The 22,571-nt window shown below is 46.8% G+C and overlaps 1 protein-coding gene across 1 annotated transcript in view; it reads right to left on the bottom strand.

Annotated features, from left to right (window-relative positions):
* Nucleotides 1-6,343: 6,343 nt before the first annotated feature.
* Nucleotides 6,344-22,571, bottom strand: part of hth (Meis homeobox homothorax) — a 380,124-nt gene continuing 363,896 nt past the window's right edge. Inside the window, exons 13-14 of the mRNA XM_089590775.1 lie at nucleotides 7,963-8,134; nucleotides 6,344-7,811 (exon numbers count right to left, since the gene is read on the bottom strand). Of these exons, the coding sequence (XP_089446901.1) occupies nucleotides 7,965-8,134 (170 nt within the window). The 3' untranslated portion in view covers nucleotides 6,344-7,811; nucleotides 7,963-7,964. The remainder of the gene's footprint in view (nucleotides 7,812-7,962; nucleotides 8,135-22,571) is intronic.

Raw genomic sequence — 22,571 nt, 5'->3', positions numbered from 1 at the left:
GGCCGGAGGGTAGGTTTCCCTGCTTCCCCGGCCTTTTTCGACTCGAGCGAGCGAACGAGAGAGAGAGAGAGACAAAGGGGGGCGTTGCCATGGCTACGGCGCTCGCGCCTTGACATTGACAAATGGCCGGCCAGAGGGGGGTGGGTGGGTGGGTGAGCACCGAGAACGAACACAGAGCGGTGCTTTTACATATGCAGGGACACCCATTTGTCCGTGGCTGGCTCTCCACGCGGAAAGAGAGGGTCGCTCAGGGGGTGTGCAGGAAGGGCCGAGAGGAAGAATTTGAAAATTTTCGGCGAAACACGCGAGAGGGAGGAAGGGAGGGAGGACCGAAAAAGGGATAAGTTAAATAATCGAAAGCTCGCATGTTTGCGCTGCTCTGTGTGTTTGGGGGAGCGGTCTGCGCTGGGTCGCACCGATGGAACAGAAGGTGAAAAGAGGACGGGATGCAGGGAGAGGGAAGGCGAGCGGGAAGAGATGACGAGACGAATGGCGCAAGTGCGCAGGGGAGACGGATGACGCGAATGGACTTTTAGTGGAGTTTTTACGAGGAGCGCGGGGAACGAGTGTAGGTGTATGAAATTACGATTGCTTAGGCTGGATCATGCCGGACTGATGGCTATTTTCGCACTTTTGCTACGATCGTTAATTCACGTTTGAGCCCCAACTGATTTTTCTTTCTTTTTTTTTTTTTTTTTTTTTTTTTTTTTTTTCAATAACCGTTGCCCCCCCAAACTCATCTCACGACATTGTTCATCAAAGTGGCGCGTGATGTTTTTTCTTTGCAGCGGATAAAGCGCACACTTATCGGAGATCCCAGAAAAATCACTGGTTACATCATCCCGATGATGATGAATAACTTCCATGCGCAGCATTAGACGAAGGAAACAACGGGCAATCGGTGTAAGTCTCGAGTTTGTCCGCAAGGGCACAAACAACACGGGGATCACGTTCGACAAAGGGTACATAAAAAAACAGATTTGCGGGCCACTCGCCGATAGCCGAGGACAAAAAAAAGGGAGGGGAGAAACAGAACAGAAGAAAAAAAAGCGAAGCATAGAGAAACAAGATCGAGCTCCGGACGAGGTGTATATACTTATTCCGATGGCGCATCGCGAGATAATGGCATACGGGGGCCGAAGCGCGTGAAAAGTGAATAGAGCCGACGCGTAAAGTCAAAAGCTTTGCTCTCCCGATGCTAATGTGTGTGCACAAGAGAGTGTGCGTGTATGTATACGGAGCAGAGAGAACAGTAATCGCGTCCCAGGAGGGTAAACGATACGACCCTTAGCGGTGTATTCCGTAACGCCCTCCCTCGCACGCGCCCGGACGTATATTATATATACACACGCGTGCACGCGCGCACAAACACAGAGTCGTACAGCCAGCCACTCCCTTGAGCAGTGTCTCTAATATCTCATTACCGTGCCACCAGTCGGCCGCTCTCTGCCATTACGAGATTGTTTGCCTCGAGTCGTGCTTGCTTGACAGCCTCGAGTCTCCTCGTGCAGATATATGTACCGTATACCCACTCGAGCGATGACGATGACGATATCTAGTCGCCTCGTTCGGGAAGATCCTTGGATGAGCCGAAGAAGAAACTGGATGCCGACGTACAGTTGCAAGTTTACAGCTTGACTTTTTGTCGAAACAAAAAAAAAAAAAAAATACCATCACCCGTCCCCTTCGCGCCGGTGAAGAGAATATAATGAGGTCCATTGATTCCCATGGAGTGGCCATCAGTGGTAATTGGCACGGCGGAGCCTCTCGTCCCTGCGTCCCTTATCATATTTCACAAATGGCTGGGGTGATGCTTTGCTGCGCTCGATACGGCGCCACCCTATCCCCCCCTCCCCTTTTTTTTTGCACGCGCGCGCGACGTTCTCGGGTATAATAATGAACGCCCGAAATCATTGACAGCAAGCCATACACGCCCACGGTTAGCAGATATGACGGCTTTTTTGCTGATTCATTTGTGCGTTTGCAAAAAGGTTTTCGTTTCCCTTCGACGATCGATTACCGTAGAGCAGAGTGGCGATACTCACCTTTTTTTTTTTTTCTTCAGCTTTCAGATTACTTCTCTCGGTGTAAGTGTTTTTCAGGCTTGTTCAGAAAATATTAATTGTTGAGATCTTGCAAAAAAGTGAGCTAGAAGCTCTGATCATTGAATAAAAGTATTTACTTGATTGTTGAAAAATTGGCTGAATATTGAACAAAAATGCTTGTAACAAAAGGATCGGTGCAAATGAGTAAGAAGGAGGGATGCGCGGAAAAAGAATAATTGAGCAGGACGGTGGGAACGGAAAGTGTGAAATAATTGCAAAACAACGTATGTACACAAGATGTAGCATTTAATGCTCACGTTTCAAAAAAACACTATACAATGGACACTCTTCTAACATTGACCACCGTGACATCGTCGTCGTTTAATTTTTCCTTTCCTTTTTTTTTTTTTTTTTTTTTTTGCTCCTGTTAATTCTCTTGTTTTTCGTATTTCACGGGATACGTGGATATTATGTGATAGTGATCCGCGCGATGCCGAAAACGATTCGTCGATTCAAGTCAAGCCCGATTTAACAAAGAAAATTTTTTTTTTATTATCTTGTATAATATATGACTTTAAAAGAAAAAAAGATTCAATATAACAGTTCGTCCACCGCGACTCGCTATTCGTATACTATAATTATATGCACCGTTTGATTCATCGATACTTTTACCCTTTATTTACGTATTTTAGATATACTTTCGACGCCGTTACTCTTTTTTTTTACCCATTATTTTGTTTAATACTTTATATTATATGTATATACTGACAGAGTACGCGTTATTAGTCTCTTGACTTCAATGGAAATTTAATTCGCGTCCCGTATGTATTATGAGTTTATTTATACGTGTATGTGTACAGTAGAAAAAACTCGGAAAACTACTGCGTAAATGAATTGCAATTTGACGATCACTCGGCACATTACATTTTTATCTTTGTCCGACTCGACTTGGCCATTGCAATTTTTTCCAAGGGTTTCTGTGTGTGTTAAAAATAGAAAGGGTTCTGAGTTATGCACAAAAAATAATAACCAGTGAAAAATTCAGATTTCATACCGATATAATGAATGTTATCTTATTTATACATCATCTTTTATCAATATCGTTTACAATAGTGATCGCAACAATTTTTCATCAGTTGTTTACCCATACCGATCTTCTCGTCGATCTCGATCATCCGGTCGATCGAGAGAAAATCGGCAATCGGTAATCATCATCATCATAATTATACACAATATAATAATCGTACAGTGTGTTTTTCTCATACAAATTCGTCACTCTTTTATACTCTCACGCGCAAACTCACACAATATTTCACTTTCTTCACGACCTACCCATGCAAGCATTTATGTACTAATTTATTTTTTGTTTATGTCTCGTATCGTGTCGTTCAATATCTCGCTCTCACACTTGCACTCTGTTTCTCGCATGTCTATTTTAATATCTTTTTTTTAAATTTTATTTCTTCGGTCTTGCCTTCTCGCACGAGTCGCTGATGCTTTTATTGATTAAAAACTTTGTGTAATCTTGCTTTCACTTTTTTTCTTTTTATACCTTCTAACGTGTATAATATTACTTAGATAGCTTAACTGTTATTTCGTATACATTTTTAAGGCGATGATTCAATCGAATGAACTCATTTTTCAAACGAACAGCCAAACTGCCGGATCGCATCGTATAACATTTTTTATGAAAACACGCATGTGTATATCTTCGAATTCGTCTCACATCGTATACAACTTGTGGAAAAATATTATTGGTAAATCGTATACAGAGTTGAATGTTGGTATGGAAATGCAGCGAATTCTTTGCTGAAGAGCGTCGGAAGAATGCAAATTTTATGCTCCGAACTAATTTTCGTAGTTATCGTACTTATTACACGTATACTGTTATATTGAACCCTGTAACAAAAGGCAGCGACAATGACGCCTTCAACGATCGATTCGCTGGATTTCCTTTGGGTTTGACATTTTTTTTGCTCAATTATCTCGCGTCGATCGTTTCTACCGCACTTTTAATAATAATAAATACAAGTCAACAATTTTTTTTTTTTTTTTTTTCACCAATCGTCAATAAATAAAACACTTATATAAAACATAAACATTAAAATGACAAACATGTAAAATTATGAAATTACTCAACAGTTAGAATTGCACTACTTAAACAGTAAAAAGTCAATGAGGTTAAATATCTTTAACTATACTTTGGTGCGATGAAACGATCGACCGAATCGAATTTTACCTGATGCACTTACGTTTGCTGAACAAACGTGGGATGTGTACTTGTTGCCGAAACTCCAAAAAGTCTTCAACGCTTCGTTGAACAATAAAACTTTAAGAGAAGAAAAAATAAAAAATAAAAATAAATACCAGATGTAATTGTCTGCGTTGATCGAGTGACCCTCGTTGAATCGAAAGTGATTGCTTCTTGTTAAACATACGTCGGAGGGACGCAAATGCAAGAACTTATTTCAAAGAGATAAAAATCATGAGTTTCGGCAACCATCAAAGGCATTCTTATTTTGTAAGTTGTCGAGTCTCGGAGGTATGTACATGTGCCGATTCGTTGGAGAAGGATTTGAATTCCCCGCGATGAAATCAGATAACAATTACAAACACCGTGTCTCGCACTTTCCCCAGTGAACCAGTCTCGTGCCGATTTTTCGCTCGTCTGAGACTACGTTCGGTATACACAAGTTGCGTTTGTTTTTTTTTTTTTACTCAAGTAGTATACTAAAACGTCTATTTGCCCAGCACGAAAAATCCAACGATCGATCGGTGTGAGATATTAAAATGACGTCACGATCGGTAACCTTTGATCGGATCGGTCAGCGTTGATTTTTCGGCTGCTGCAAACGACGGTGGCTTAAAAGTTAAAAAATGCCTCAAAATTTATAAAAACTTCCTCAAACGATATCTCGATGTTTAAGCTGAGAGAGTATGTAAAATATTTAATAATTTCGATTTTTATAATTTGCACGGTTATTCGAAAAAATTCGTATACCTTTTACTCGTCATCACTTTTTTTTAAATATTATTCTTGTAAGTTGATAAACGATGCTGAACGTTGTCATCACCCATCAGGAGCCTCGTTAAAATAAGCTTGTTGATTTCCACTCGTCTCTTTCACACTCTTACGTATATCAAGGACATTTAGTAACTAGAGATAAAGAATGGACACACGCCGAATTTTCTCTCTTGCACACTTTCACTCTTTCTCTCTCTCTCTCTGCACTCACTCGCACTTAAAATTTCAACGTTGACTCTCTTGTTTGGCAAATAAAGTTTTATTGCTCGGTTTATTATACAAGTGTTTTTTCGTACTGCAAAGAAACAAAACAAAAATCGAAAACATACCGAGTCCGAATACATCGTGGATGTCAAGAAAAACACACTGACCTTGACGGATCACCAATCAGGGGTAAGCGCAGCTAAACGATAGAACAACTCCGGGGGATGGCAAAAAGGGGACGAAAATGGGATTAAATCGAGCCTTAGCGTCTTTTTTCTTTCTCAGTTTCCTGCTGTTTTGGCTTTTAGCTGACACCATCCGATTGTCTACTGTAGTTCCCTTGTTTTCACATGCCAAAAATCCCCTTCGATTTTCTCAAGAGTATATATACATAAAGTCACAAGGACAAGAGAAAACAAATAATGCAGACAAATCGGACTGCGATCACGCGTGACGATTTCAGGCTCCAAACAAACTGCTGCTAACATTTCGACTGTTTTATTTAGTATTAAAATTATATTGACGTTGCCTGCACGCGCACCCCTGTCTCGTTCTCCGTCAAGTCTATCGTAAAAACGAAAAAGAAAAAAAAAAAAAAAGTAGCAACCGTTTAGTTTAAAATAAAAAAAAACATGCATCCTTCCGCATGCACGCGCTCATCATGATGCACACGCGTACCGCTTCACTCTTTCCTTCCCACACTCGCGCTTCCAATTGAATTTAACTATTTATACACAATATATTATAGTTTATATATATATATATGTATATATATATATATAAAATCGTAATCGTTAACTCTCTAATTAGTTCCTAGATTGTTTTTTTTTTTTATTTATTTTTATTTTCCTTTTAATTCATCATCGAGCAACTTATCGCCGGCTACCCGTGCAGTTCTGTCTTTCTCAATCGCGAACCACTTTGGGCGCCTCTTCGCGTTTGTGTATCCATGGGTATGACACGTACGCTTCCACAGAGTAGTCCAGTTTCCCTCGTTTACGTGTCAGATCATTCTTCCAAGCGTTCGCTTCAACGTGCAGTCACAGTCAGCAGCCTTCCGACCTTTTTTTTTTTTTTAATTTTTTTTATTATTATTTTTTTGTTTTTATCGCTAATACGATTACTATTTTACAAAACACGGAGCTGGGATCGCTGGAGGGATGCCGCGTTGCCACTACTCGTGTTGATCGTCGCACGTTTCCTCCTTCGGCCTCGATTTTATTCATTTATAATGATTTATTTATATATTTATATAGTTTACTTTGTTTATTTTAATCAGTAAGATTTATTTATAATTACAGAACTGTACAGATTCAATGTTCCTATTGCGCGTCGAGGAAATCCGTCGACGCCCCAGCGAGTGACCACACTTGTACAGATTGTCGCCTCTTTTTTTCCTTTCTTCTTTTTTTTTTTCTTACTCATCTCTTTCTTCTTCTTCTTCGTACGTAATCGGCCGTCGCTTCGCGAGAGAAAGAGAGGAAGAGGGAGAAAGAGGGAGTCGATACGCATCCGCCGGAGCTCGGTTTTATTTATTATTATTATTATTTTTTTTTTCCAAATTCCTTGGAGCTTCGTCGTGCCGATGGCAAATTTTTTTATTTTCTCCACCACGAGGACGAGAGCGTCTTTTTTTTCCGGCGATTTATTTTTTTCTCCTTCGCAGCGGCGTCGCCTCTCTTTCTCCCCGATGTCTCTTCAGTCTTTTCACGCGCGTCCGTACCAAAGTGTGGACTCGACTCTCCCTCTCTCTCGCAGCGCGAGAATTCGCCACTGTAATGTACATGCCCGCTAAAAATTGCCTATATCACTATGTTCATTACACATTATATTTATATTTATATTTATATATATATATATGTATATGTATAGTTTCTCAATTGCGATCCGTATTAAAATTTAACATTTAATATCTTCAATCACTACAATATTACACCGCAAATATTTTGTACAAAGAACAATCACATGAATTATTATTTTTTTTTTTAATTTTTTTTTTTTTCTTCTTTTTCATTTTCTTCCCTCGTCGATTCCTTGTTCACCTCGCGGTCACCCACCACCACCGGCCTTGATTTGTTCCAAATTACTTATATCTTTGACTCGTTTAGCTCCTCTCCCCCGAGTGCCGTCTCTCATCGCCTCGTTTGCGCTCGATTTTCCACGCGCGCAAGTACCGACGGAAGAGCCGTACTCTCGAGTCATTTTGCCGCGACGGTTTCGACCAGAGACGGGCCGCACGGGAGGGCTCGGCGAGAGGGATGAGAGCCAGACCGAGTATACACGCGAGTGTTGATGCCTCGCGGCTCGATGATTATTTCTTCCCACCGGTCCGCGGTGTGGCCGTTCCATCGCGCGTACGTTACACGCTGCACGCACCGGCCGCTCGTCCGTGTACACGTCGGTGCTCTGTCTCGTAGTCCGGGTTGCGCGCGCCAGGACAGTCCATATGCTCCAATCCTCGTCATCCTCTCATCGGTGTATTAGTCTTCGCTACGACGCGCGGTCAGTTTCGATCATTTGCCTACGCGTGCATCCAGCTGCAACAGAGACCAAACGTTGTTTGCCGTTAGAGCTTTTTGCCCCTTGATAATTTCATCCAAAGTTTTAGCACCATTTGGTCCACGGATCATTCACAAGATTTAAAAGTGAAATCTTAGGATAAAATAAAAATAAAAATAAAAATATTACCTTTATAAGTGATGCCCGTAATATTCCGGCGGGTAATGGTACTGGTTGTGGAAGGTCGGGTCTCCGGGCGGCCGGTGGTGCATCATGCTCGCCGCCTGGCCCTCCATCATGTACCCCATCGTCGCGTCCGGGCTGTACGCCCCGCTCGGACCTGCGGACAACGTCGGAAAGACTACACGTTACTCGGGTTAGAACTCTGCTCGAGCCCCGGCAGGGCCGCGATGGTCGAGCTCGTCACTCCCGCGACCCCCTTTTGGGATGCGTCGGATCGAGAGAGCAAAGAGCCGTGTGCAGTGTGGTTGGTGGTACCTATCTCTTACAAAGTCTGTTTTTTTTTGGCAAAAGCATGCATTATGTAAATAACAGCTAAGAGACGCGTAGGCCTAAAATTCCAGCGGTTCGTACACGCAACGGGGAGCATCGGGGGAGAGGCGCCGAAACGAGGGGAAGCTCCGAGGCTGCGGGAATGTTTAGCATAAGAAAGGCTTAAGGCCCGATGTACAATGGGGCTCGGTCGACTACAGACGCGCACGTCCGCACAGACAGACAGATAGACAGTGAGACGGACGAGGGGGTGGTTGGCGCGCGCACAATCAGTGCCCCTTGATTTATCGTGGCAATATACATTAAGATACCCAGCATTAAAACTAGGGGAGTCCGATATCTCTCTCTCTCTCTCTCTCTCTCTTTCTTGCCCGTTTGTCCCGTTATAGATATATACGTACGACTGGAGAGCACATCGTCCTTCATACCCTCTGCTCTGTTGATGCGTATACGTACAAGCAAAACGAGATGCCATTACCAGTAGCGATGACAGTGTGTACAGGCCCGCGCTGGGGAGTAGAAAGGAAAAACGTTGTCGTAGAAAAGGGGAGGAGAATATAAATATACACACTTTGCTGCTGCGTTTGATTTCTTTTTCTGCGCTCCATGGGTATGAGCACACCCCGTTATGTGGCCGTTCGAGAGTCCATGGGAGCAGAGAGCACGCGGAATGGCACTTTAGTGCTAATGGGGCACTTGAATACATATATAGTCGCGCTTGGGAATCTTTGGCTGCACCAACCACTCGATACCCATCGTTGCTTTTAATCCTCGAGTCTTCAACTTGTATGTATTATTTCGAGATTCTCGTCCAAAACGTTTGAGACTCCGAGCCACAATCGTACCTTATATACGTACAAAGGGCCAGCGCGTGTAGTTTCATTTTACCAGAATATCCCGGGCACGCGTCATAAATCACAATTATTAACAACGGAGCCCAGGGTAGGTGTACATATATATATAATACCCACACCTCATTGGCCTCTAAAAGCAATTTTTCCAGCATCGCGCTCGTATTTCCTCCTCTTCCCTCTTTCTCCAGCGGCAGCGTCTTTTCTTTCATTATCTCTCCAACAGCGGCAACTCCCCCCCCCCACCCTCCCTCCACTCTCGGATGCCACAAAGTATACATCTCGCGAGTGCGCAACAACTCGCGCGAGATTATTACGGATCCAGGCAGGCTGACTCTTCGTACACCTATATATATATATATATATATATATATATATATATATATATATATATATATATATATATATATATATATATATATGGCATACGGCCACTGCATGTATACACGCGTCGATGGAATGTAGCCGGTGCTCATATTATAGCCGCTCGAGCGATACCCCCATCGCACTAACGAGGGGGATGCGCTCGTAGCCGTGATTAAACCGCGCCATAACGCAGCGGGAAGCCCCTCTCTTTCTTTTTCGCCGAGCCGAAGCGGCCTGCACAATGTGGGAAATTAAGGAACATCGCGCCGAGATACGAGAATGGCCCTGCCGTCATCGGAGGGAGGTGTATATGGATAAAGTGGTCTTGGACTGTTGACGTATACCCCCCACCCCCCCTTCCATATTTATGCATTGGGCAATGATTAGAGGGATACAAGAGAAAGGAAAAGGGTCCCTAGTGCGGGATCTTCTTATTTATCGTTTGCCGATGCGACCCGTGGCTTTTTTCGATTTTCTTTCGCTCGTACATGGATGACCGTTTCGGCGGTTAGTTAGCGCACAAAGGCGCAACGGAGGAGGATCTCCGTAGAATCGAGGATCAGCGGATTTACACGAGCGGGGAAAAGAAAAAATAATTTGAGATTAGAACCAATGGTGGCGATGGCCATTTCGACGCGAGAAGGAGAGTACATATAGGGGGGAGAGAGAGAGAGAAAAAAAAGAAGCAAACTCACAGCTGCGGGTCGCGAAAATCAAGACGGACGATGCTTGGATTACACCACCGCTACTACGACTAGAAGAACCAAAGTCCCGACAAACTTTTGCGCCTAACGCTCCTCCTGGTTACGCGTACTAGTATTATATACGCGAGCCCCAACGCGATGTGACTATTTATATGCGCGAGATTACGATTACTATATTGTATACAGCCACGGTATGGCTGGACGGATTTTCCGGACGACTGCGGAACTGTCAGATGGAGGAGGGAAAGAAAAATGGAGGCCGAGTCACGTTTCGTCATCTGTATTCGTGTATTCGAAGACGAGTACGGGGAAAGGAAGAGCGACAGAGGGCAAAGCGTCCACTTATGCCAAGGTTGCGGTGGAAATACAGTGGAAAACGAAAATCGGCTCAAGCGGCGTGTAACGCGAACTGTACAGCTATACACCGAGGAGGAGGAAGTCGGCCCCTTCGCCCAACGAAAAAGCCAAAGAGAGAGAAAGAGAGGGTGTTGGGGAGGGAGGTAGGTAATGCAATAAAGCACCGGTGTGTCTGGAGCCGCGTAAATCCTATTCGTCCCGGGACAGCCCCTCTTGTGTGTAATTTATTTAGAGGCCAAGGGGGGCGCCCCCGTTAATTGCCGCTCGCGCGCGTTAAGCTGCGAGAAAGTATTCCGTTGATACGGACCAAAGAGAGGAGGGCCATCGGCGCGCCGGAGCTTTCACGGCAGTTGTTTCATCCCCCCCCCCCACTGGTTCGAACCCTCGAAGATCTTTTCCTCAATTACGGCTTGTTCCTTTCTGCAGATGTCCCGCACATCAGTCATTCTATATTAAAATGCTCCGAAACTTCATTTTCCAGTCGCCGTGGACTGTGGTAGCTTAGGATGGATGGGAGCTTTCGTTACGTGTGGAAGATGTGAGGAGACTTTTTGAGATTTGGTTGATAATGGAAAGCGCGGATTAGCCGGTAATGAGGTGTGTATGGCAGAGGTCGACTGATAAACGACGCCGTGGTTATTAAAATTTCCCTCGTTACACCGAGTCTCGGCGGGATACCGTGTGATTTTTCCTCCATCCACCACAGAGTATGCGTACGACTGTTCGTTGTTGCGTACAGTATGTATGTACGGAAGAATTTTCCGACCATGTATCTCCAAAGGTATCCCGGTCATTAGCACTTTCGGGCTATTGCTGCTGCATTTTTTTTTTTTTTTTTATAATTGCAGGGCACATATGAGGAGAAACAAGTTTCCCCCTTGGGCTATTAGCACCGAACAAGCGTCTCGAAGAAACACGCGCTTCTCTCCAATGAAGAAGGAAACAGATGCATACAGTCAAAGAAGAATCCATACTTACAAAGGGGGGCATAATTGGCCATTTTTCGTTTCAACTTTAATGGCCAATTGGATAAAACAGATGTTGCAAGTACTTTTGATAAAGGAACGAGCAAAAATCGCTCGCGTATGCTGAATAGAATTAATTGTCAACTTGATCATAATTCCGCTCATTTTCGGCATCTTCGGTGAGGTAAAGTGCTGATTTTTTCTACGGAGACAACCCGAGCTGCCTTGAAGAAGGCTCTATCGGGTAATTAGATTTTAGCGCACGTAGGTGGTATACACGGCGTGCATCACCTCCATGCAGTGACGAGGTGAGTGCGGAGAAGTGGGAAATCCCACTAACGCTCTCGGGTTGACTTTTGCCCTCCTACCCCGCGGTCCCTCTATTCTCGCTACACGAGAACGACATTAGTCGAGTAACTTATGGTTGCGGCCTGGCTGGGGCCCAGAGCCCCTAACGCGCGTGCACAGCCGTATACATGTAAAGGAAAGAGAGAGAGGGGAGGGGATGGGCTTGAGGTCGCGAAGAGGCATCTTCGGCGCTGCTACCGAGTGGAGGAATCCTCTCGGCTGCACATCCTGTACGTATAAACAATGCAGAGGCAAGTAAGTAGGAGGAGGTGGCGCTCTCGAACTTTACTTGGCACCAAGACTGTGTGCGTGTGTTCTCGTCGAGTTTCCGACCTGCAAGTTATACAGGGTCTCCGCAGAGCTGCAGCGGAGCACCGAGAGCTGACGCACTCGCACACACGCCAGGCGCTTCGACGACAAGAGTTTATGCACCGCTTCTTACGTGCCCCCGCACATATACCCTTGGGGGAGGACAGGGTGGAGCTGAAAAATCGAGGAGACGGTCGTTGCAACGGGGGTAGGGGATAAGTTTTTGGGCAGCCGAGTGTACGTTTTTGGATTGTTTTGAATAACAACGCACGGGTACGGCTACTGAGATACGAGCTGTCGGCCTCGGCGGGAAAACAAAAACTTTGGCAGCTCCTTGTTTTCCCGCTCGGGCGTACAGATACTCTAGGAGTGAGGGAAACTTTTCATCGGGGTGACACGCGGCAAATATTGAATCGCCCGTGAGGATGGGGGGTGTTGTAACATTGCGCTGGAAGGCAGCTGGGGGTAATGAGGGAGGGCGATTCGCGATGTACTTCCACCCAAGGGGGGGGATAGGGGATGTTGGGTTTTTCGCAAGCCCAACGAGTCGGTGGACTCCCGGAAGCCGGAAACGTGTCGCGGAAGCTTCGACGGTCCTTCGATGAAACTGTGTGCGTACAGTGGCCATCGCCAGCAATAATTCATCCACCCGGCTGTGCCGCGTCTCTCAGCCGTCACGTCCCTCTGTCTTTCTTTGCGAAACTGCGTTGGTTTTTTTTCATGCAGTCCCGTTTTTGCGCTGTCATCGCGTCTCCTCTGCTCCGTGCGTTTCATTGACCGTGCGATTATTGCGAGAGCAGCTCTGCGGGATTTTATTGGCCCCACACGCCAGCGCGGAAGGGAGATGTTCCGCTGAGCGACAAAAAAATTGGCTCGCTCGCGTGATGTTGCGTACGTCGCGGGTTTCGTGCGTCTCGCTACCGGAACGCAAAGTAATTTTTCCCGGGATGTGTGTGTGCTTTTTTTGTTTGGACTTACAATTAGTTGCCTTTTTTCGTCACAATCAACGTTGTTTGAGTAAGAGGTACAAATGAGTGAGCGCATCAATTTGGGGAAAAATGAGGGAAACAAAAAAGTCAAAGAGGACAATATAAGGGGATACACTTTCCGGATTCATGGGCGCATCCTGTTTCGTTTTTCGCGCCATCTACCCTTTTCAAGCTCCACGAGCAACAAACCAGCCAAGCACTCTTGAAAGCTCCCCCCCGTTTCCTTTCCTCTTTTCATTTCCAGTGTATATAAGACCAACACTAGCAGCCACACTCGTCCGCGTAAGTGCAGCACCAACAGAGAAAGCTTTTCTCTCCTCAAGAGAGAGAATACACACACGTGCGTGTGCACACACGGGGCTTTTTTGCCACTCCTCTGTGACCACACGCACACACACGTTGACTCGGAGCAAGCCGAGAGAAAGAGAGTAGTCCGCCCATTGCAAGGGCTTGATATATAGCCCCTTGGAGGTCGATGACTTCCGCTATTTTTCTTCCGCTGTCTCCAGCAAGCAACTACCCTTCCTAGCGTCCGAGTCTCTGCTTCTCTCCATACCTATACCGCTTTCGTCTCTCACTCGGTGAAAATCCCGCGGAAGCCAATTCTTTTGCCGTGTACTTTTAGCTGCTGCGATACTTGTGTTTTTTTTTTTTTTTTTTTTTTTTCCACCCCCTGTCCGTACAGCAAATACGCGGAAATGCAAAAAAGCACATAGTGACAATGGAAAAAGTTTCAAATGCTTGTAGCTAAAAAAATGGTCCAATTTATAATACGGTTGTGTGTCATCATAGACAAGGTCCCACAGGGTGTCCTTCGAACAAACCAAGGGAAAATAAATGTAGGCGCAATTAAGCGGTTATAATTAACCGATCGCATCGGCGCAGCTCGCACGTATAGCCTTTAATTCCGCGGGCGACGCTGTAAGGCCGTCAAAACAAGCCGATTAATTTTAAGCGCAAACACTACACACGTACCAGGTCGAAGGTATACGGCATTAGCGGTGGCGCACGGGCACGATTCCAAAATCCAATAGCCGCGCAACGAGGCGGCTTTTCACTTCGCGCTCACCCAAGAGAGAAAGAGAGGTGCAGGCCAATAATAAGCCGCGCGCGTTTATGGACGCGATCTTGCTGACAACGCGAGAATTAATTCCCCCCCCCCCACCGGGTGGGACAGAGACGGGCCAGGGCGACATATTTCAAAGCCGCTTCTTCTTCGGGCCTTCGCATAAATTCCCGAGGAGGCGAACGAGATAGCGGTGCAAAACCGACGCGGGAAGTAATGCGAGCCCGATGACCGATGCCGCTTGGCTGCTGGTCGCTTCGCCTCGGCTTGCCTGTCATCATCGGCAAGAAACTACTCTGTGTGTGTGTGTGTTGTATGCACGCCTTTGCGGAAAAAGGGAGTAATTTACGGCGAGACGAGAGATGCCTGATTTTACGTACACCTCTGTGGGCGCGAGTATAGTCTAGCCGGGTTTTGCGGGTAAAACGCGTATTTTGGTGGCGTGGCTCGGGGGCTTGTTTCAGTTTAACTCTGTGATTCATCGAATCGGCCGAATTATTTCGGATGGCTCTCGGAATCATTACTGTGCGCAGGATTCTCGAGATTACCATACGTATCGTGAGTTTACATCATTATTCGCGCCCAAAATCAGAAGCCTGGCAAAAATGGCACCATCGTCGGATGGAGAAAAAAGTCACGTTTGAATTCGAAATCAAGATTTGCAAAGACGACGTATAGGGCAGATAAAATAGGGTAACCGAAGTAAACGAGTAAAACACGCGTACATATACATGTGCGACCCGGGAGGAGTCGAGAACGACATCTATCGGGTAACAAGCGTATAGTGGGTGGAGGCGATTTCGCGACGGACGGTCCTCCGCCTCTTTTTTCCTTTTGCTCGTACTCGGCTACTGCCGCGTCTCGGCCGGTTGACGCGATAAATAATTAATGACGCGCCGAGCGGCTGCCCCGTAAGCCGCTCAATATTTATAAGGTGCGTCGGGCATTAGCGAAAGGGAGGAGGAGGAGGAAGCGGACGGACGGCCGTCGCGTCGTCTTGTACGTGGAGCACGTGCGCGCGCATTTGGATATTTTAATTAACCGATCGGCAATAAATTATTATAATTAACGGGGAGTCCCCTGCGCGGTGTACGTCATCGGGCCGCCTGGTTTTGCAGCCCCCGCTGGTCCGACCACTGCTGCGACGAGTGCATACGGTGGCCCGCGAAGATGAGCGGCTCGGTGAGCTAGTATACTCGCTGGAGTTGCGGTAGTGGCTCGAGACCAGATGGGCCAGACGAGTGATGATGATTTATACAAGCGCACGCCATACTCTGCGTCATTTTTTTCATTTCTCCTTTGTCTTTGTCTCGTTCTTTTGCCGATTCGCTGACAGTTTTCTCTTGCGATTAATTGATTTTTCACTGCGACTCCACTTTTTAGGATCGAGAGATATATTTATAACTTTCGACCCCCTTTTTCTTTTTTCTTTAGTTTTGGAGAAGCGGTTTTAGTTGACCTATCGGCAATCCGATTGAAATGGTAATTTCATCGGACGATGCGCCGATGATTCATCCCCGATGTCGTGCTTACGTACCGTTGGAAGTGGCAAAACGTACATGATACGGAGGAAAGTCTTTTTTTACAGGGGCGAAAGCACCACAAGCGCGTACCCATACGCATTTCCCAGCCGACCGGATCGTAACGTTTTCTAGGGGAGGAAAAGGAAAAAAAAAAGCGTGGCCGAAGGCATTTGTTTATCGGCGAGCGAATCTCCTCCCGGAACGGGCGAAAACACCGCAAGTCTCCGGGCATGGAAAGGGACAAGTTCTCGAGGGGCACTTACGTCGCGCCCTGGTAGGCCTCCGTCCCTCTCCCCGACTCGAGCGCTATCACACACGAGAGCCCGAAGAAGCAGCTAGCCGGTGGCGACGGTCAAGCCACCACCACCATCAGCAGCACCGCCACCGAGATGAGATAGAACAGGCCATTATGCCCGGCTCTCTCCGATAAGATAGGTCCACTCGCACCGAGGGGGAGGGCACCCTTCTTGGTATACATGTGTGGGGCTCGGTGGTGGCGCACGCCTTGATACACCGGACGCGATTCGAGACGTGAAAAATCTAGCCGGGTAATGCAAGTAGCCACTCCACTGACCACCGTCTCCCTCTTCAGCCCCGGAGATACGGAGGGAGGGCCCTTATCTTTCCATATAGCGAGAGCGGGAGGGAAACTCCATTTCCGAGTCCGAGGAAGTTGCCGGCGGACAGTTTCTGGTAGTAGGGGGGGATCGAGCATGGGTATAACAGTAGCAGCGGTGGCGATGGTAGCCAATTTATACGCTCCTAACGAGATGGCTCGGATGCTCCGAAATCGAATAGCGTGTTTGCGACCGAGTTTCACTACAAAAAGTGTGTGCATATATATATATATATATATATATACGAGCGAGTTATTCAAGGAGGAAAACGACGACCGATGGAAATGGGAGTTGCTACCAATTACGCCGTTGGGTGATGGGAACGTGATTAATGTAACCTTTCGACGTTGCATTCGAGCTCAGCAGCATAGTGTAATGTCTTCCTCTCTAAAGTGTGGGTATATTGTTCCCTTTGTTTAATTATTTTTTTATAAACACACAAACAACATAAATCTCGATTTCTTCAAGGAAAGTATAGGGAAAAAGTATACCTACGACCCTCGACTAATCGACACGTCCTTTCTTCCAAAGATAGTATATATACCTTTATCCCCGAGCGGAGAACAGGAAAAACCCATACGGCGAAATTAACACATTCTCCCGGGCTCCTCGGGTCCAACAAATTACCCCTAGGGCAAATAAAAAGGCCGAAATCCCAACAACACGAGAAAGCAGCTACGTACGCATTGGGAGAGGGAAAAAAAAAAAAAAAATGTTAATGCGCCGTCAGGGGCAATTTCCCGACGTTAAGCTTCAGCCACGTGTGTACGTACACACACACACACATATACGCGCGGGGAGAAAAGTTGGGGGAGGGGGTGGGTGGCAAATAATAACGTTTCTATAAGTCGGTCGTTTGTATTCGGCGACCGGCGCTCGGGTGCCCCATTTCAATTAACGTATGATCTACGTCGCGCGTAAGGAGGGCAAGTCAAAGCCGGCACCTTTCAAACGAAGGAGAGAGAGAGAGAAGGACTGCCCCCGGGTCTGGAGGCACATAGTAATGCGCAGCCCCGGCTCTAAGTAACTCTAAATCACGCGTACGTGACGGGCACGGGCGTCCTTCACTCTTTCCCTCTCGTTTGCCCTTCCGTGCCTCTTCCGTATGCCCCGCGTGCCCTTAGCCCGTGAGATTGAAGCCGAGAGAAAGAAACGTGACGTCCGCCGGGGGAAAAAAAAAATACACCGGCCCGCGGCTTTCCGTGGCTTTTGCCCCACACAAGCCCCTAAGTATACACTTACGCGCCGAGTTGATGACTCGGATTTATCACGGCTTTCTTTTTGCGGCTTATACCCGTAAGCGACTGTGCTCGGGTATTATTTTTTATACGCAAACATATATATTTCGTTGATTAAATAAAAAAATAGTACAACAAAGGTACCCACCGAAGAAACAAGCGTCTTTTTTAAACGGAGGCGCGGTGTACGTCTGCAATTTTTTCGTATACCCTCTCGATAAAGGAGACATCAATTTTGTTTAGTCCCTGTGCAGTGACACTTGGGGTCGCGTCCCACTGGACCGAGAGACGATAGTGTCGGGTCAAAGAGTGTAGTAGGGGGAGGGGGGGGGAGAGAAAAAACAAGGGAAAAAAAAAGGTAGGCGGCCTGCAAGAGTGAAAATAACCAAAGAAAGCCCGGAAAAAATAGGATCGAGGGAAAAGATAGAGAAGAAGAAAAAAAAAAAAGTAAGCGATAGAGAGCGAGAAAGCCCGGATCTCTAATGTACGGAGTGTATATGTGGGTGTAGGTAGAGAGCCGTACAGAGGAGCCCCCGAGATGGACACAGAAAATCGCCATTACAAATTGACAAGCTTGATTGATGGCGAGGCGCGGAAGGGATGGCTGCTCTCGGGTGTAGAAAATAAGGGTAGAAAGAGAGGGAAGGACGCACGAGCAACGGGGGTCGAAGGAGAGAGAGAGAGAGACGGAAGGAAGAAAATCGAGAGAAAGGGAGCGGTGGGCCAAGGCAGATAGCGCGGCCAGCCGAGCAGAGCGAGCGTTGGGATATCGCTGCGGGGGAGGGGTGGGTGGAGCGTTATCGAGGTGAAGCTCTCAGCGAGTGCGTGACGAATGGTCCGCGTCGATGGGGTCCGGGGGACTTGGCTTGCTCTCTTTTGCTTCGGCTGCTAGGAATATTCGATGGAAAAGACCCTTTTTTCGAATTCGTCAGGCTATACGTATCGAGGGATGTATGGAGCACGGGAGGATTGCTTCGAGGGGAGATAAAGAGAGAGCCGAATGACCCGACGACGACTGGGCGATCTTTTTTTGGGAAATTCTCTCCCGAGATTCCCTGAGCTCGGGTAATCTGTTGATTCCTTTTGCTTTTTTTCTAACTCTAGTTTACGTGCACGTGTGTCTCTGTGACGATAGAGAGGCTTAAAAATGACTCCGAGCATTTGAATTGCTGATCGTGCAGGCGATGCTTGCGAGATAATATCCGTACGGGGGTTTGGGTGGATGTAGCCCGTAATGCGCTTCACGAAGATAGTTTGACACGCCAAAAATGCAGATTTAAAAAAAAAGTCACCAAACAAATTACAACCCGCATAAGAGGAAAAACAGTCGAAGCTTTAGCAGCCGTGGAGAAAAGAAATGAAGGTGAGCCCGATGCCCGCACGGCCGAGAATGAAGCGCGTGGGTCGTAAACGACAGTTGAGAGCCCGCGAGGGGGTCAAGTGCGTGACAAACGGCCAGGACGTATACCTCCGGCCCTCCTGTCACTCTCAAGCGCATGTGTGTGTGTGTCTGGCTACCGAAGGGAATGCACGTGGACATAATAAGCCGCAGCTTGGCAATTATGACGTATATATCCAAGGCCGCAAGACATGCCGCGCGAGGCCTTTTCCGCGTAAAGGAGGCGCGAGGGGATGAGCGATGTTTATTGAGATTCTCCCTGCTGGCACGCGGCAGATTCGCGGGAAGCGCGTTTATTGCCAGCGTTCGGGCTTCAAAGTTTCGTGCTGTTGAGTGCGAATATAGAATACACACGTACTCGGAAGAGTAATTGCGCGGCGCGCCTTTTGCCGCGGCTCTATCGACTGGGTGGAGGAAACACGTGCGTTTTTTTTTTCTCGAGGTGTCAGTCGTGGCATGCGTACGATGATTTGTCGCCGATCATTTTGAATGGGCAACGTATTACAGAATAGCAGCGCAGGTATGTGAGTATTGATCTTTTCATGGAACGGTAAGCACGATCAGCGTCTCGAAAGGGGATGCGTGAGGTGCTCCAGTGGGTCAAAAGTTCAGGAAGCAGGAACGTCGTAGCTCATACCGTAGATTCCATCAAGCGCCTCTCCGTCGATGTAACTGCGGGGCTGGTTTTATCGTCGCACGCGTCGCGAAATGCTGCACCTTGCGCTCGCAGCTTTACGGCGCTTCGGGGACGAGTTACATTTTTACAACCGTTGCAGCTGCAACAGCGGAGCCCTTCCTCCGAAGGTACATATTTTCGAAATGCGAAGGGTGACTCGGCTTACTTTGGTAGATTGCGCTCCGTTACTCGACGTTGACAAGAAATGGCGTGGCTGTTTTTTTGTTTTTTTTTGACTCGATTCCTTACCAAGCTTATAGTAATCTAAGCACACTATTTATCTCAATCGGTGTTTAAACTAGCAACTATAGTTTGGCAATAAACCAGCATCGTCCCCCTTGGCTGAGGGAAAAATCTCAAAGGGGCATATCTCCCGAGAAACCCGCCTCCAAGCGGGTCTGATGGAATTCCAGTGGCAGCGTCTTGTACCTACATCGTAAAATGATGCATTACGCGCGGCTCTGTGGTTAACGGTGCATCGGCCGGGATTTAAAAGGGATCGCGCCATTTACGAGTGGCATTAAAACCGCGCCCGAGCGTTTATTGCCTCGCGCGGTCGTCATTGGCGCGTACGTGCGGAGGCACTGCTAATTTTACGCTAATTTTCCCGAACGCGACGCAACTGCTCGTCGATAAAACGCACCGGGTGGTCCGCACGCCGAGTACCTCACGCTTTTAGATCCACATCAGGCCTAGCTCTTTCGGGAATCGGGTACAATGTCTCGGTGGAACTGCACTGCGGGACATCAAACTGCTGCAAACGGGGCACGCGTAGCTCTTCTAATTTTCGAATTAAAACAATTAAACCAACAAACTCTGTACGTATACGTGAGGTATATGTATCGTAGAATGTTATTACCGTTCAACTAGAAATAAAATAATAAAAAACGATCAACGTAACGATGCACCCATAAAGGGCTCTCCCCTTCCCTCCGTATAATACCCTTATCTCGCAATTTCAGCGTAATAACACGGAAATAAATTGCGCGCGTATACGGCGTCGTCACCGCGATCGTTTCAGAAAGAAAACAAGCAGCACGGGCCTCTCGATAATGATCACCCCCGGCAGCAGGTAGGCACGGGGGGGGGGGATCTCGGTAAGGCGTACTGCTCGCGAGTGCCAGCTGATATCGACGTCGTAGCCTCGGGGCGCTGATTTTCGTTGCGCGATGCCAAGGAAGGATCGAGATGAGATATCCTGGAGAGGAGGCGACGCGAGGAGTATACACGCATTGTCCGGAACAATGACGCGCTCGTGAGCTCGTGAGTTGGGTGTACCGTACGTGTGTGTGTATACCGTTGGCTTGGTGTAATAACAATGTCCCGCGGGCACTGGTTGCGCTGCCGCGTTGGTCTCGTAATGAAAGTATGATTGATGGCGAGCAGGGAACGACCTGATCGTTATACCTCTGGCTTGTATTGCACGAGCTGCGAGCGCATTATCATCCGCACCGAGATCTGTGCGAGCAAAGGCGATGCAACTAAGGCGAGGAGAGTACGTTGAGGGAACGGACGATAATTTAATCGGCTCGGCCAAATTGAAAATTTCTTCGTCCAATGGAATGGAGTTTGCGTAGAATTTTTTGTTTTTTTCTCGTTTTAATACTGTCCACTCGAGTGTCTTTGATTGGGACGAAGCTTTCACTTGTAAGTAGTTTTTTTTTATTGATGGATGTCGGCTGGAAGTGTGCGATCGGTGGGGTGAGAGGAAAAATGGACTCTCCATCGAGGCTGCGTCCATTTGAAAGCAGTGCCGAAAAGAGTACATCTCCGTGTTCATTAAAAATGACGTGAAGAAATGATGTATCCGTGTACACGTTTGATCCGTTGGGCTCGACCGTAGCATCAATTTTTCAAAGAAATCCAAAAACGGGAGATAAGGGAAGGGGCGCACAGCGCAGCCTGGCGAGTTTTGCGGCAAAAAGCTTGAGATGTCCGTTTGGAAGATAAAGCGCGGGTTAAGTGGTCGAAGCTTGCTTTGGCCTACCCCCTGGGGAACTCGAAGGGACAGCGAAGAGCACATTTATCATTTATGGCTTCCGGCGGACAACAAAATCTGCCCTGGGGGCGATATTTCGGTTATTAAGGTGTATATACCTCGAGCGCGAAAACTCTATATCGGGTCGAGTTGACGGCTACGACCGGGGATGTATTTATATACGTTTCAGGGTTCGATCGAAAAAAAAAAAGAATAAAATAAAAAACAAAAAAGAGGAGCATAAATAACAAAGAGTGAAGAGATATTGACTGTCGTTTTGTTGGATATCTTCTTTTGATGTCCAGAAAATTTTGTTGAATTGGTCGGAAAAAAAATTTCCACGATTCAAAAATTCCGATAATACAAAATACTTGTAGTTAGTGAATCGATGATCTATTTAAAAAAGGGCAAAAGTGCTGGTAGAAGCCCATTGAAGGGGAACAACGAAGTAGCAAGACGAAGTGGCCGTGATGAGGATCGACTTTGAAATGATAATCTGCCGAACACGAGTTCGCACTTCCGACCGATTCTAGAGAGCGACGCAACTGTATAGAGTCTTTCCTTCCGATCCACGCAACTATTGCGGAGAAAGGAGTAGTACGGAGAAAGTACACGTAGTTTCCACTGCCATGTTAAGATTGCACTTTTCTGTCTTTTTTTTTATCAGGAATTCATTTTGTTTCGCACACCCCCACCATCGGAGAAGTAAATAAGATAATGGCAAATAAGGTAAGGTCATAACATTTTTTTTCTTCACAGCGCACACACGCACCATCGGTTTCCCAAGTCTTCAAGAGCGTGATTCGAGCCAACAGAGCCTCGCGCCGTAAAAGAAAGAAATCCATCAGCAGCAGCAACGCAATTCCCTTTACGTGCTCACTGTATAGCCAGAAGAAAAA

Source organism: Copidosoma floridanum, unplaced genomic scaffold (assembly GCF_036245765.1).
Source record: "Copidosoma floridanum isolate Cflo_tuat_1 unplaced genomic scaffold, Cflo_Japanese_pri ptg000013l, whole genome shotgun sequence".
Lineage (NCBI taxonomy): Eukaryota > Metazoa > Arthropoda > Insecta > Hymenoptera > Encyrtidae > Copidosoma > Copidosoma floridanum.
This window is presented reverse-complemented; position numbering and strand designations above follow the sequence as displayed.